The sequence below is a fragment of the Acanthochromis polyacanthus genome, chromosome 5 (assembly GCF_021347895.1).
Source record: "Acanthochromis polyacanthus isolate Apoly-LR-REF ecotype Palm Island chromosome 5, KAUST_Apoly_ChrSc, whole genome shotgun sequence".
In the NCBI taxonomy this organism is placed as follows: Eukaryota; Metazoa; Chordata; class Actinopteri; family Pomacentridae; genus Acanthochromis; species Acanthochromis polyacanthus.
The window spans coordinates 11754251-11770423 of record NC_067117.1 but is presented as its reverse complement, the minus strand read 5'-3'; the positions used below and the strand labels follow the sequence as shown (position 1 = coordinate 11770423).

General features: G+C 41.0%; 1 protein-coding gene across 2 annotated transcripts in view; it reads left to right on the top strand.

The window, feature by feature from the left end:
• LOC110947936 (SLIT-ROBO Rho GTPase-activating protein 3-like) overlaps positions 1 to 15722 on the top strand; it is a 34779-nt gene extending 19057 nt beyond the window's left edge. The window contains exons 6-22 of one of the 2 annotated variants that reach the window (XM_022189289.2): positions 88 to 216; positions 327 to 548; positions 661 to 762; positions 2837 to 3034; positions 3149 to 3233; positions 4610 to 4637; positions 5755 to 5857; positions 7205 to 7265; positions 8774 to 8851; positions 9743 to 9877; positions 9988 to 10093; positions 10167 to 10394; positions 11098 to 11171; positions 11306 to 11486; positions 12354 to 12500; positions 12597 to 12912; positions 13467 to 15722. In XM_022189289.2, coding sequence (XP_022044981.2) covers positions 88 to 216; positions 327 to 548; positions 661 to 762; positions 2837 to 3034; positions 3149 to 3233; positions 4610 to 4637; positions 5755 to 5857; positions 7205 to 7265; positions 8774 to 8851; positions 9743 to 9877; positions 9988 to 10093; positions 10167 to 10394; positions 11098 to 11171; positions 11306 to 11486; positions 12354 to 12500; positions 12597 to 12912; positions 13467 to 13931 — 2658 coding nt within the window. In that variant the 3' untranslated portion in view covers positions 13932 to 15722. Of the gene's footprint in view, positions 1 to 87; positions 217 to 326; positions 549 to 660; positions 763 to 2836; positions 3035 to 3148; positions 3234 to 4609; positions 4638 to 5754; positions 5858 to 6817; positions 6849 to 7204; positions 7266 to 8773; positions 8852 to 9742; positions 9878 to 9987; positions 10094 to 10166; positions 10395 to 11097; positions 11172 to 11305; positions 11487 to 12353; positions 12501 to 12596; positions 12913 to 13466 lie in introns of both variants that reach the window. The other variant, XM_022189288.2, reaches the window with a different exon arrangement.
• Positions 15723 to 16173: the final 451 nt, after the last annotated feature.

Sequence of the window (16173 nt, the reverse complement as noted above, 5' to 3'; positions counted from 1 at the left end):
GTATCGTAGTGATGCTTTCTTTGAGCACATTAGGAAGCCATTTTGATCTTGCACTGATGGTCCTCTCTCTTCCTTTTCTCTCCCTAGAGACAAGCCAAGTACTCTGAAAACAAGCTGAAATGCACAAAGGCCCGCAACGACTATCTTCTCAATCTGGCAGCTACCAACGCCCTGGTGGCCAAATACTACATCCACGACGTCTCAGACATGATAGATGTAAGTTGAATCCCTTCTGTCCAGTGCTTTTTTTTTGCAGTTTCAGCAGCAGACTTTTTTTATAATTGATGTATGATGAATAAATAATGACTTTTACTTCTTGTGTTCAGTGTTGTGACTTAGGGTTCCATGCAAGCCTGGCACGTACCATGAGAACCTACCTGTCTGCCGAATATAGTCTGGAAACGTCTCGCCATGAAGGTTTGGACCTATTGGAGGGAGCAGTGGACGCCATGGACATCAGAGGAGACAAGCTGAAGTTCATGGACACGCACAGTCAGATCTTTTGTCCTCCGGCACGCTTTGACTATCAGCCACACATGGGGGATGAGGTGAGCCAAAAGAGAGGGCTAGAGGTAGAAGAATGGTTTGTGTGTAGGTTTTAACTCTCATTATGTGCGTAGTCCTCTAAGTTAAATCATCCCTTTCTTTCTTTAATCCTAGGTGTGCCAGGTGAGTGCACAGCAGCCTGTCCAGACAGAGCTCTTGATGCGTTACCACCAGCTGCAGTCTCGCCTGGCTACACTGAAGATAGAAAATGAAGAGGTGAGAGGTTCCGTGCACACAAATCTTAAAAGGGCCCAGTGTCAGCAGTTCTTTTTAAAATGAGGCAAGCTCACTCCAAGTGTCATTCACAGCAATGTGCGTCGGTAGAGAGGGGCACACGTGGCCAAGTATACTGAGTTATTCATGCACAATCACTCATTTTTACTGCACATAACCGGCACACGTCATCTCGCCGTCAATTTACAAGCACCGACAGCACAAGATTGAACACGCACAAGGTGCTGAAAATTTGTTTTTGTTAGTAGATGAATGTAAATAATAGTCATGTTTATTATTTGCTGTGTCAAATAACACCTCTGATCCTGTACCTTGAAGGTCACTGTTTTGTTTTATTTCATTAAAATGCAATAACAGTTATGCTGATATAATGAGAGGCAGCCTTTGTGGCCCACTGCTGCTAGAAACTGCCACAGAAACTCTGCCACACTGAACATGTGGCATCGTGATCAGGATGAAAAACGTAATTAAAGGCAAGAAAGACGAAAAGATGTTTCAGAGTAGAACAGAAAAATTGTTATTGGGTAAAAATATTTAATTATTTAAAGTGTAAATGTAAAAAACTGTTGGGTAACATGATCAAAATTGTCAAGTCACATGTAAAAATAACAGAAGCCACTGCCTATCATTGCATTATTGCAAAATACTGTGCTATGAAATGGATGTCTTATCAAACCATCAGCTACGTGTTACCACCAGCAAAACAGGAAGACGACTCAGAGATGCATATCTAGTGGTCTTTATGTAGAACAGGCTATGAAATGATGCAATATTAAAATAGGCATTGGAGAATGAGTCTAATATTAGAAACTATTTTATAGAAAAAGTCCAGCAGTTGGTGTTGTACAAATTGTTTCCCTCTTTCCATTAAATCTGTAGTTGTAGCTGGTAGCAGTCTGAAGCTCATTAATTAATATGCAGCTTGTTTAATTCTTACAAAAGCCACAGTGAGCGGAAGGAGTACGTTGCAGTTTTACTTGCAGTTGTGGCCAGATGCAGTGACCTCCTGGAATAAGGAAGCCCTAGTCCAGTATATTACTAGCCATAAAGCCACATTTTTTTTAAATTCATGCTGATCTTTTTTTTTTGTGCAGATTAAACAACTAAGATATATTGTGTTAACTTGTGAGTTTTAGATTTGCTGCTGTTGGAGGTAGCTTTGTAGTACAGATGTGAAAATGGTATCCGTCGTCTGTTTCAGCTCCCTGCAAAAAATCAGCCTGTGCTCCAAAATGTTGAACTGCCCCTTTAGTAAATGTAGCACTCAAAAACAGAGCATTTGAAATGCTGCGTCTCTCTCCGAGCCCCCCCAAAACATTTCTGCCATATTTAGAATAATGGCTCCTCAAAGGGCAGGTATTTGTCTTATTTGTCATTTCACCCGAGGTGTGTTAATACCTGTGCTATATTTTAAACTGAGCTCTGCCCCCAATGCCCTCACATCTGCCAGGACGACGCATTACAACAAACAACCAGTCTTTAGACCTGTCACCCTGCATTTACATTCATCTTTAGTCTGACACTGATCTGTGGGGTCGTCCCTCATCCATTCTCCTGCCTCCACTGAGGGTCACCCCAGAGTGGTCCCTGACCTGCTGGCCTGGAGTCACCCAGGCCACTGTGACTCCAAAGCCTGTTTAAAGGTCATCAGTGTGTGCATATGTGTCAGTGTCTGTCTGTTATGAATATGGAAATGCCCACTCCCTCTCTGTCTGGCTCACATGGAACAAACACGGTTAATCTTTTATGTCACGATGCATCACGCTAGGAAGCTAATTACTCTGTTGCTTTCTGTGTGTCAGTGAACCTGCTGTGCAAATGGCCTGCAGCAGTTTTAATCTTGGACCTTGCTGCCTTGTTTACACCATAGCTTGTTTGTGACATTGAGAAGATGCATTTGAAAATATGCACGTTAGATGTAGATATTTATTGTTGTTTTGTGCATACCAGTCGCCAGTCTCCTGCCTTTTTTTATCATGTGCATTTTCTGTCAGACTTGCATGTTGTAATTGTGAATATACTGATAAATTAAAACGGCATGCTGTGTGTGTGTCAGGTGAGGAAGACTCTTGACGCCACCATGCAGACCCTTCAGGACATGCTCACTGTGGAGGACTTTGATGTTTCCGAGGCCTTCCAGCACAGTCAGTCCACAGAGTCGGTCAAATCGGCTTCCTCTGACTCCTATATGAGCAAGGCAAACATCGCTAAGAGGCGAGCCAATCACCAAGAGACTGAGGGCTTCTACTTCACTGTGAGTTCCCAGGCAAATTCGGGCGCATAGACACCGCAGCATGGTGCATTTCTACACATTGTAACTAGCAAAAACCTCGGTACTATTTGTCTTTTTATTCCTTTTTTTTTGCAGAAATACAAGGAGTATTTGAATGGCAGCAATCTCATTATCAAGTTGCAGGCTAAGCATGACCTTCTGAAGCAGACGCTAGGAGAAGGTGAGGATTGTACTTGAAACTACTAGCTTGCTAACAACGGGAAGACATCAATACAGTCACTGTCAGTATGAGAAAACACATTTTCTGGCATGAGGTAATGCTTGATAATAATGTGGAGTTGCGTAGTATTTAGGGAAAAAAATCAGTTTTCAATTTTAAAACAATGAAATACTATTAATTTTCAATTTGAAAATATCATACAAAAACTATATCACCCTGTTTCAATCATATGGCAGCTCAGCAGTCAGTCACTGACTAAATAAAACCCTGCAATTCTCAATAATAAGACATGATTTGCTTGAAGGCTACATTATGACATTTCTGTTTAATGCACATTGATCTTAGACCAGTGAAGACATTGAAGCCTAAAGGATGACTGTCAGCAAGTATGTTTTCAAACAATTATATTGCTAGTTCAGAATTTTGCAGAAATGTTGTTCTGGTTAAATATTGCTCTGTGAGTAATACAAAGGTTTCAAACTCGCTGGATCATAAATCATGATTAAGATAAAGATGCAACTTGTGTCAACATGCAGTAGTATATATTGTGGTGTGTTAAATACGTTAATATTTGATAGATTTAGAAAACCAGATCATTAGAAGTAGAAGGAAATACAGTATAACATTGTTATGTTATGTTGAAGTTGTCAGCTTGAACATTTTTGCACCTAAAACCAGATTGTAGGATAGAAAGACAGAAAAAGCCCTGAACTACTAGTGCTTTATTTGACGGGTTTTTCTTGTCGTACTTTGTTCGTATATCCCTGATATGCAATATGCATTAACCTCTGCCGAAAGAGAGAAGAAAAATATGTTTGATGTCATCGTTTCTGCTTCATACTCGCACAAGCGTCTGCTTTAAGGTCGGAATTATGTGTGTTTGACATAAAGAAGGATTGTGCTGGAAGCTGCTTTACACATGACTTGATCCTTGAACAAACATTTCTGATTGACTGATCAAAGTGAGGCCTTAATTTGGTTGCGTACAGAGAGATGTGTGTGCGCTAATGTGGTGCAGATATCATGAAATCATCGCACTGTACAAATCAGCTCCCACAACCTCCCACTCTTGTTGCCCCTGGATACATTTTCACTTTGCAGAGAGAGTAGACAGGCCATACCCTTCTGGGGCTCTTGTGCCGTTTCTAGGACGACCAGTGAATGACCGCTGCCTGGCGGTGAGTCAAATGCAGCCATGGCGCTCACCCCATTCAGTCTGGCTGAATAGATGCCCGTTTTCTCATAACACCCCTTTCCGTCTCCATCTGCCAGCCTTGTATAGTCAGCCAGCACTCAACCATACCGCTAACTTCTGTGATTGCAAAACTAGCGTATACTAATTTAGTCTCTTTCTCTGCGCTTTTTTTTCTTTCTAGGGGAGAGGGCTGAATATGGAACAACAAGGTAAGATGTCCAGAGACAAGACGGTGAATAAAGTAGCCGATGATGTGTAAAATCCTTCCTGTGTCCCTGGATATGACTTAAATGAGATCACAGTGTGGGAATAGGAGTTTAGTCTCAACAGCTTTCTAATCTGTTAAACAATGGATTGGATCTAAATTAGAAAAGGTGGTGCTCAGAGTTGTTTTGCCTCGTATTAATCTATAAAAATGCGTTAAGACTAAGAAATGAAATGTCAGGGAAATGAAAAATGTCCTGTTGCTGCTGTGTTTAAGCAAAACAATCCACTGAGAGTAAAATGAACAAATATTGACAAGGCAGGCTCAGGACTAAGTAAATACAAGCCTGACTTTTATTTTGATTTATGGCACATTTCATAAAATGCTTGTGCTGAATTTAGTGTGGGATAATCCCAGAGTTACTGTTGCTGACTTTGTTTGCTACGCAGGGCCAGTTTAAAAAATGGTTTGCGGAAATATGTATTCAAATTAGCTATTTTTGCCATATGTTAAATGAGAAGATTGTTACCACTCTCATGACTGGATAGTCTGGATGCAAACCACATGAGCGCAAATTCCTTAAAGCAGTGAGTTGCTGGTTCAATTCCCAACTGACCTGGACTTTTATTGCATGTCGTTCCCTTGCTCTCTTTCGACCCTAATTTCTGCCTCTCTCTGCTTTCACTAATTAGTAAAAAATAAAAAAAATGTACATTGAAGCTACAATGCACAGCCCTTAAGCTTCACTTTGCATATGATTTGGAATTGAGTAAATGGCTCAAATGAAACATCTAGTAACATCACAATGTATTATTTACACATGGAGCATGGTGAAACTTTAGAAAGTCATCCTCGCTATGTAAAATCTTGTGCCAAGCCAGGCTGACAGATTAATTTCTGTAGCTTCATATTTACAGTACAGTCATGAAAAGGGCATCGATCTTCTCAGTTACACTCGTAAATAGTGTTGTGTTTTTCTAGTGTGCAGATTGTTGTGCTAAAGACTTGGCAACAAAAACATTTCAGAGCAAAATGTCAGTATTTTGATGTGCACTTGTACCTTTTGCATTATTATTTATAACGACTGTGTACCAACCCTACCACCCCCACCATCTCCCCAGGCCCCCCACTCTTCCCCCTAAACCCCAGCGAATGCGGAAGTCTAGACCTCGCTCCATTTTTAACCGTAAGCTGTTTAACGGCAATATGGAGTCCTTCATTCAGGTATCAGCCCATCTGTGCCCTTTGTCTCTCCATGAGCTCAGCTGTCCTGCTAGCAGTCCTTGGGGGTTCTCTTGCCTGTGACCACTCTTTTATCCAAACATTGTCTCACTCATGCACTGACTTTCCTCTTGCTCAACGCCTTGTCTTCACAATTTGGGACAGATAAGCTGGTAAAACATGCTGCGGTGGCGGTTTTTGCTTCCAAAAGCGTCGGTGCGAGTCTTGCTTCTTACTCCTGTGAGCCCCCGGCCTTCAGACACTGAATTAATTTGGCTTTATGTATGTCAGTTGGCCATGTACCAGGCATGGCAGGGTATGCAAATAAACACATGGCCACATCTGCTCTAATGCTCAATCAAACAGCGGCAAGCTAGCAGGGCATGACACTAGAAGAACTGACAGCTTAAAAAAAAAAAAAAATCTGACTTTTGTTTTTATTTTTTAAAATAATTGTCCAGCAAAAATGTCTCTACTTAGAGGTTTTAGCTTATGTAGATTTGCTCCTCTAGTTCTTCTTTTATGACAATAAACTTCTTTATATATTTAGCATTTGGGTTACTGGTAGTTTAAGGATCATTTTTTTACAGAGCAAAAAGTGATTCAGTAAATTGAAAAAAAAAAAAAGAAGAAGCACAGATTACTTAAATTAAAAACCTAGTTCATTCAAATTCATCCTGGATATGTTTCCCTCCAAGCAGCTCTTTTTGGCTGAAGAATACACTATGTATCCCCCATCTCCCCCTCCCCATCTCCTCGGGTAGCACCTTCCCTCCCGCCCCCTCCACCCCCCAGGCCATGTCCTCATGTCTCACGCCTCACAAGGCACTGATGCTTTGGCTATTCTCTCAGGCCAGGCCTCCTCTCTCCTTCTCTCTGTCTCTGTAAGATCTGTCTTCTCTCACTAACCTGTTGTGGTTGCCTCTCTTCCTCTGTCTACGTGCCTTACCGCTCTCTGCCCAGGGGAAGACGGAATGTCCGTGCCAGGAGTCAGGTACTCTGTCTTATAGCAGGGCGGGATCATCATGCTGTGTTCAGTATGCTAACCAACATTTCTGTGCCTCTGTCCCGTTGGCATCCGTGTGAAAGTACTGTAGCAATAGCAATACATGGTGGTGCAAACACTAACACTGATTTTGCTCTGCATAGTTTGTGTTCTGTACACTTAAAATCAGTTATTTTAACATTAACTTATTAATATCATCTCCACTCTGTGAAGTTAATTCATTTGAGGGTCTGCCTCTCTAAGCTGCTGATGATAACCTCTTGCTGGCATGACTATTTGTTTGTTTGTTTGTATTATTTTCCTCTTAAATGCTTTCAAAAATAATAAATTGATTCTGTGTATAGGATTCAGGACAGCCGATACCAGTGGTGGTTGAGAGCTGCGTTCGATACATCAATCTGTACGGTATGATCTAATTCTGTTTATGTTGTCTTTACAATTTTTGTTTTGCCAGTAAATCATATCCCAGTCTGTGAATTTGTAGATTTCAGTCTTAGAAATTCTTTGCGCAAAACCTACTAAGATGGGCAATATGGGCTGCCAAGAAACTGATTGCATTTTTGGAATTTGTTGACAAAATCTGTAATTTCCACACTTCTTCTGCATGTCTTTTATATTATGCTTTTGCCAGTTGTATATGCAACTGTAACTTAGTTAATTATGGAGCTTTTCAGTTATTTCTGGTAGGTTATTAATTTATACTGGTGTTGGTTGTTGGTGAAATGGAAAATGTCAGACGAGCTTATCCCAGCTGACTTAGGGTAAAGCCTAGGAACACCCTGGACAGGTGGTCGGTTTATCACAGCACAGAGAGACAAACAAGAGCACTCACATTTACACCTATGGACAATTTAGAGTTACCAGTTAACCTCAGCATGTTTTTGGACTGTGGGAGGAAGCCAGAGTAAAGGGGGAGAGAAAAGAGAAAAGGGGAAATCTATATTTTGTATAATTTACTGGAATTCGTCTAATTTGTTGTTTATGTATAAAGAAAGATGAAGATGGTCTGTTGATATTTGCTAGGGACTTAAATGATACTTTTTTCATGAAAGAAATTAAACAACTGCAGTGCAGATCCACATGTGAAGCACAGTCTAACCAGAATTTCAAATAGAGTTAATGTTCAGATACATTAACTCGTGGTTCTACTGAGGAAGAAACTCTTTGCTGTTTAAGTGATTTAAATGACATTGAAGACAAACCCCGGGGCGTATTTTATTTCTCACTAGTGCTGATTCAGTTTACATGTTTACTACATTATATTTCATTTCTGAAGGTTTTTGGTGTCCTGTGACTCCATGTGGGTTGAATAATTGTAAATGACATAACTAACTGTTGCGGCTGTGCAGATGATAGCAGTCATGCTAAAGAATAAAGGCATGCCAGTGGATATTGTAACAAAAAAACCCATCATTAACCAGAAATGAGTTAAAACAAACATTTTATTCACTGAAAAAGACCAGAAAAACAACTGATTAACAGGAAAATGTTTTAATGACTAATTAGTCCTCAAATCTTCTAGCAGGGACCATCTTTAATCCCTTAACACCTTCTCTCATTTGTTTTTCCCTGTTCTAGCTGTTCATATCCAGTCTCTCAGCATTTTGCATAAAGGGTTTTGAGCATATCTGTATTCACACAGTGTAGCTGAACTGTAATTTGCGACGAGGATCGTCTTCTTGTTTCAGCGTATTTATTTATGTGCTTAAACCCTCCTGGCTTTCAGTGTTTTGCATATTCTGAAAGGATTTTAAATCGTCTTCAAATTTAGTATAAATCAGTATTGACAATGTGCAAAAGTGTTTAAGAGAAGAAAGTCTGCTATATTTTTAAATGGGAGTCATTTGTAGTGATACCGGCTTTCCTTCCATTTTACACATTTTACACATTGTACGTGCTTTGTCTGTCCACAGGTCTTCAGCAGCAAGGTATATTTCGAGTTCCAGGATCCCAGGTCGAAGTCAATGATATTAAAAATGCATTTGAAAGAGGTTAGTCCCAGGTCTCGTGGCCATCTTCTCTTGATTGATTTTAAATTGCGTTTTGCCCACCTGAAAATCCACAGTTATTCTCACAGGACCCTTAAGTGCAAATAAAGAGCGTGTGCATTGCATGTAGCACTGTAATGGACATGTAAACCACTTAATGCATAATGCATAAGATCTGCATCCTGGAGTAACAATAAATGAGGAAACTTGACCTTGCTCTCGATGTTTTCATTCACCTCCCAGTTTGGAATACAGTTAAGCTACAATTACCGCCTCTCCGTTGCGTGCATCCACTACCCTGTCACTTTACAACCATGTCTATATATATTTACATAATATATGTTGTGAAGTCTTTGAAGAATTTCAGCTTGCTATGAGGAACAAAAAACACAAAGAGAACACAAAGTGGCAGTCCTGACAGTCGACAGTGACTTCAACCAGGCAGCACAGAAAATCTATATAATTACTGGATTTTCAATGTGGGCACCTAAGATTAATGTCAGCAATTTAAATTCAGTATCTAACACAATGTTACATATGGACGCAATGAGTGATGGTGTTAAATAACTACCAGAAAAGGGGTTTTTGCATTATGAACACAGTGGAGTTGACACTTTACCTTTTGGAAGTGAAGATTTTTCCATTCTATGGGAGATATTGTCATAATTAATGTGAAAGGTGTTGATTAGGGTCACAGTTGTTGTGATGTTTGGCCATTACAATTGATTTCAGTAGAGTTCATTCTGGAGTTGAAGTCCTCTTTCCTTAGATGTTTATTGAGAATATGTTGGTCAGACTGTTCACAAATCCTCCTATGTCTGCTGTTACCATGATACGTGAAAGAGATAGCAGTGGATGAATAACGAGTGCACTAATCATATGTTGCATCTCCAGGAGAGGATCCGCTGGTGGATGATCAGACTGATCATGACATCAACTCTGTGGCAGGCGTTCTTAAGCTCTACTTCCGTGGGCTGGAAAACCCACTGTTCCCTAAAGAGCGTTTCCTCGACCTCATATCCACCACCAGTGAGTCACATTCCTGGAAACCATTTGAAATACAGCAGGGCTTTTTATTTAGTGTAGCTGTCCACTACTGTTCCACTCATTCATTGTTTATTTCTCTTTTTTTTTTCCAGAGCTTGACTCTGGTGCAGAAAGAGCTCATCACCTTCAGCAGATAGTTGTGACTCTTCAGCGGCCTGTGATCATCGTCATGAGATACTTGTTTGCCTTTCTAAATCAGTAAGTCTCGTCACAGCAAATTTAAAGTGTGTGTTTTTGATGCAGTGATGCTTACAGCTTCTGTCTTTCCAAGTCTTTCCCAGTACAGCGATGAGAACATGATGGACCCATACAACCTGGCTATTTGCTTTGGTCCCACTCTGATGCCCATACCAGATGACCAAGATCCTGTGGCCTGCCAAGCACATGTTAATGAGGTCATTAAGACAATTATCATCCACCATGAGGCCATTTTCCCAACCCAGCGGGAGTTGGAAGGACCGGTTTATGAAAAGTGCATGGCTGGAGGAGAGGAGTACTGGTAGGTACAAGGCAAGGTGTCAAAAATGTCCCATATTACACTTTTTTAACAACCTAACATTGGAAAAATGTGCAACATTTTCCACTTTGGATCCTGCTTCTATCTCTAAGCCAAACTGAACAAGTCTTTGCCCAGTCCTCAATACTGACAAATCTTCTTTTTATGTAGAAAATGCGGTCAGAGTTATAAAACTGGGGGAGAAAGTCGTGATTTTGTATCCAGACTGACACCTAGAATGCCTGTTCTCAATTTCGCCTTGTATTGTGTCTTATTTGAACTGTCAAGCACCAATTTTTTTATTATGTTAGTTGATTTTATGCTTGAGTACACCAAAAAGCTGATCACTACCACCAGATATAGTAAATAGCATTCTTTAAAACAGAGAACCTACTGCACATTAAGGAATTTCTACTGTTTAGCCAATTAGTTCTTTAAAAAGCTCTGCTGTACTAATGAATGATTTGGATGCAAAATGTGCATCTCATTTAATTTGCTTGGTAGTTTTGGTTTTGCATCCATTTGTTGCATTTAATTTCTGTGCAGACAATTTAGAGACACTAAGGTCAGACTTATTTTTTTCATTTACATAAACAGCTTCTTTAATATTTAATATTGTTTGGGAAATTAGGGAGTCTTTTCTTAGAGAGGTAAAGATGGAAGTGGAGGACAGACATTCTGATTTTGTGCCCTGTTCTCTATTCAGTGAAAGCCCCCACAGTGAGCCGGGAGCTCTCGACGAGATTGACAACGGTACTGGACCTAACACAAGTGATGAAGGTGAGTCTTCCAGCACAATCAATCCGCTGTCAACTCTCTGTCAAGGTCATTATTTCCTCTGTCAGCTGTGCAAACCGAGAGAGGAAATAATGAGATTTCTTAAATTGGATTCTGCCGTGTTCTTTGTATTGCAGAGTTGGAGCAGATTGAGGCCATCGCGAAATTTGACTATGTGGGCCGAAGTCCGAGAGAGCTGTCCTTTAAGAAGGGAGCGTCTCTGCTTCTCTACCTGCGGGCTTCTGAGGATTGGTGGGAAGGCCGACATAACGGTGTGGATGGACTGATCCCACATCAGTACATTGTGGTACAAGACATGTAAGTAGGATGTGTTTAATATGTGACACCTATAAAACGATAGCCATAAACATGATTTTTGTTATCTAATGCAGGCCCTATTTTAGTGTAAAAGGGCATCGGATCATTTAGCCCATGACGTACCTTGAGCTACTTTGGGCTTGGTCATTATTTATGTTGCTCTGCTTTCCAAAAATCCATGTTTCCATCCTTATAATTCTCACAAGCTGTGTTGTGTTTTCAAAAGCCTGGCCTTTGGAAACCCGTGCCTTGTTAGGATCAGTGTGACTCAAATCCTTCCCTTCTCTGCTTGTTTTTCTCCTTTTCTTTCCTTACTTAGCTGCAACAGAAACAAATGAAAATATTCACTGATCCAGTGATTTGCTGTGGAGCTTTTAAGAAGAGTGCTTACTTAGACTAGATAAGCACTTAAATCATTCCTTAAATTCAGCTTTTAATTTCCGCACCATCCTCGTGCCAGATAAATGGTCTGGCATAACACAGCAGGTATGAAGCCAAAGTAAAAAGAGCCGAGCTTTTTGTATGGCTTCTGGGGAGTGATCAATGATTATTTTTGGCTGAAAAAATAATCAGACACAATGAAGGAGGAGTAAGCAGGAGATGGCGCTTTAATTGTTTGTAGACTGATTCACCCTTTAAAACAGCACAACAGTACAGCTGACCTCATTATTGATTATAATCAAAGGTTGGTGTTTGGTCAGCTGCAATATTATTCAGAGAAAAGGGCAGGCAAAGCCATTTTTGTTGAACAGATGTGTGTTCTTTAAGAGATCCAATATTTGGAAAGTTCAATCTGTCATAATGAAAGGCATTGCAAACATTTCCTCAAGACAGAAGTCAGTAATCAATGCTTTATGTCTGCATCAGGGATGATGCCTTCTCAGACAGCATTCAGAGGACTGATAGTGAGACCAGCAGTGGACCGCACCACAGCGACAGAAGCTCATCCCGGAACGAGCGTCAGTCTCCTTGTGATCACACAATTGAGAACCGGTTCGGAGCAGCGTTAGGAAGGTTTGTTAAAACTCCAAGTGATGCTGTCAAATTCTCCAGAGCGGAGAAATTCATACCAACTCCAAAATACGAATCTATTTTATCACCTTCTCTTAGGGTGAGAGTGCGATCAGATGGAGCTGCAGTTCCACGCCACAGGAACGGTGCCGACAGTCTCAGCCCCACCAGAGCTGCTGATCAGCCCCCCAGGGTTATGCCTCGGCCCTGCAGCCCACACAAAATGGCTGTTATCAGGGGCCCAGCAGACAGTCCCGAGAAACGGCGTCTCACCACATTTGGCAGTGCCGGCAGCATCAACCACCCTGACAGAAAGGCGTTTGTGGACAGCCACTCTCAGCGCTCATCACCGAGCACCACTCGACACGCGAGTTTAGGAGACCACAAAACTCTTGAGGCTGAGGCGCTCGCAGAGGTAAGTGTTGTCACTAGAATACATTTTGAAGGAGTCAAATTCATTGAAATGCTTCACTGAGTGAGGCACCACCTATTTCAATTTTAGCTCAGGGTGCAGGTTTGGTTTGAAGTGGTGGATAAGCATAAGAACTAAAACTAGAAAACATGCTATTCTTGCATTCCTTCCCCGTAACTGCAGTATTATACTAAAACACTGTAAATGCTGAAATGTAGTTGTTGCTAGTCGAGACCTTAATAAATGTTATACAAATTTAATATGTGATTGATGTGCAGAGTCTGCAGTCTCAAGGTCAACTGTTGGCCTGTGTGAAGGCAAAATCAAGACTAACTCCTGAATATTATGCTATCGTGGTTTCTGTGCACCAAACTACAGCAGTTATTTTTTTTTATTTAAATGAATTTCAGGGTCAGGTGGTTGGAGTGCCAAATGCACTGATAGAGTGCAATTTTGATTGTGAGATTCAAATATACCCATCAACAGTGATTTTAGTCACTTTTTTGTCATTGTTTGACATCAGTTTGACATGAATTGTCTCTGCTAATGTTTGTCAGGACATAGAGAAAACAATGAACACAGCTCTACATGAGTTGCGTGAGCTGGAGAGGCAAAATGTAGCCAAACATGCCCCCGATGTTGTTCTGGACACATTGGAGCCTCTCAAACACCCTGGTGGAGCCGGGGATCCGTCCGCCAGCCCTCTTCACACCATGGTGATCAGAGATCCAGACGCAGCCCAGCGGCGTAGCAGCAGCAGCTCGTCCTCTGAGACCATGACCACTTTTAAACCTGCTCTATCAGCGCGCAGACCGAGTGCACCTCTTAGGCCGCCGCCTGTCAGACCTGTCCGACCGGCTCCTGTGATTGGACAGGGCCAGGGACCACACCGCTCCAGCAGCTCGAGCTCCTCCGGCCTGGGCAGCCCAGGCATCACGCCCACTGACAGGGTCTTTCCCAAAGCACCCTCCCCATCACCATCCACCTCCTCCTCGTCCTCAGACAAACAAGGTAACATGTAGCTCCAGTCAGTCACAAGCCAAGTGGTTGCAGAACACTGTGGATACTGGCTGACTGTGATGATCATCACGCCCCTAAACCTCCTTCTGACAGCAAAGCAAACATTGACACAGGGTCTGTATGATGAATATTTACCACTAATTTTGTGTAGTGTAGGATGGCAACTTCTGGTTCCTGCCCACACTTGTTGGGAACAAGTCAATGTACTGTATTACAGCGATACACAGAAAATAGGATTTAAAACGAGGAGAAATATTTTATAGGCCATGCTGAATAGTCATGCTGGAACAAAGGGATGCACTGGAAAATACTTCTGTTTACTGAAAAATGATAATGAAACATCTCTCGTTGAAATGTTGTTAGGTTATAAAAATGCTGTGACGTTGTACTTTGTGCCTGGTTTCCAGTTCCATAATGAGGGAACACTTAAGGGAATATTTCACCACTAACCATATAGACATTCAGAATCTGCTGGTGGTGCGTATAGAGACTATACTACAGTCTATTGTAATTCTAATTTGTTGAGCACCATTTGTATTGACAGAAAGGCCTCCTCAGAGAGGATATCCCACAGTGTAACGGTACAGTGAATAATGAAACCAGAATGGAACTGCCTCAAGCTGCTTTTTTGTTGACCACTAGTTGCTGGCTCCAAGGAGGTTACAACTGTATTATATTGGCTACAGGTTCAAATTGTGGCAGTTGTGACAATAAAAGATTCTACAAAAAATCTATGCACAGTGGCTTTAAATGAGATGAATATATCTTGGAATGTAAGAAGACTGGCAAGATGGTAATTGAAGAAAAAGTCGGTCTGCGCAGTGACTTCTTTGGCATTGGTTGGCAGCTGTGACTAGTTGGCTCCAGTTGACTTGAGGTGCTGCTTCAGTCTGGTGAGTTTGCGGCCATTACAGATTCAGCATCACTGGCCAAGTGAACCAGTAGCAGTGCAGCAGCACCTTTGCCTCTCTCTGTTACATTTTCATCAGCAGTGGACCAGGACTGTTATGAACCCACTGTGATAGTTATATTTGATTAATTCGTTGTGTTCTCTCCGTGTCAGCACTGGGAAGCTGTGTCAAAAGCTTCATCTTGAAAGTTACTTCGCAAGTCTTGATATAAACAAACAAGAAATGATTATATCAACTGAAACTGCATTCCTTTTCCCTCATACATCAGTGTCAGAATGGGCCAGTGGGTGGCAGAGTAGAACATGCTACAGTGATACATTGATGATTGTTGTGACCATTATAGATATGCCATCCATGTAACTAATACAAAGAAATAAGAAGAACATCAGACGAATATTCTTATAATATTGTCATCTCTATATAAAAAAAGATTAGCTGTGTTACCTCAAGAAACAAGAAAAACACTCGTACAATTCAAATGACTAATGCACTTATAAACACTACAGGGAACTGTGCTGCATTTGTAGGTTCTGTGTTTTCATTTTGATGAAGTCGTACTAGAAAACATGATATAGCACATCGGTATCATCGAAGCTTGTCTAGACTCGTCTAGATCGCACATGGTCACTGCAGGCTGTGTGGATGTTTAGCTGAACTTGTTTACTGTTGGTGATCTTTGTTGTTTGTCTTATAAGGATGATCAATATATCTTTAAAGTGTAATAGGTACATTGGAATGAATATATACATACTGTTAAAGGATGCTTGTAAAAAATAACATTGTATGATAGGAACCGGATATATTATCATCTCTAGTGTGTAGATTTTTGTAATTCTTATCCTTGCACAGATATTAGCAAAACAATAAATCAATGAAAAATCATGGAAGCCTTTTATCTGTCTTGTGACTTTCAGTGAATGGAGGAGGGTTGAAAGTGAACAGTGGCCATATTATAGTGCACCACACATTATGTAGATACAAATGCAGTGACTCTGCTTTTTCCTTTTGTGTAGCTTTTGCGTCATCTAGATTCTTGAATGAACATACTGTATAATCTTCAACAAAGCTCAGTGTGCAGATGCAGCTATAGTGGTTTTGCAGCGCCATCTACTGGACACATCTTGTTTGGCAGACCATGCTACAGTTAAAAATTTCCAAAAATGGCAACAAAAATGCAATATGAGGTGCAAGACTAGCAGACTGACTTACATTATTTTTATTTATATGTAGTGAATGGATTATATGAGACAACAAGGTCAAGACTTTGAAAAGAAATCTCTTTATTTGGTGTTTTTGATGATGTTGCTTCTTGCACAATGACAACACTCTGCCA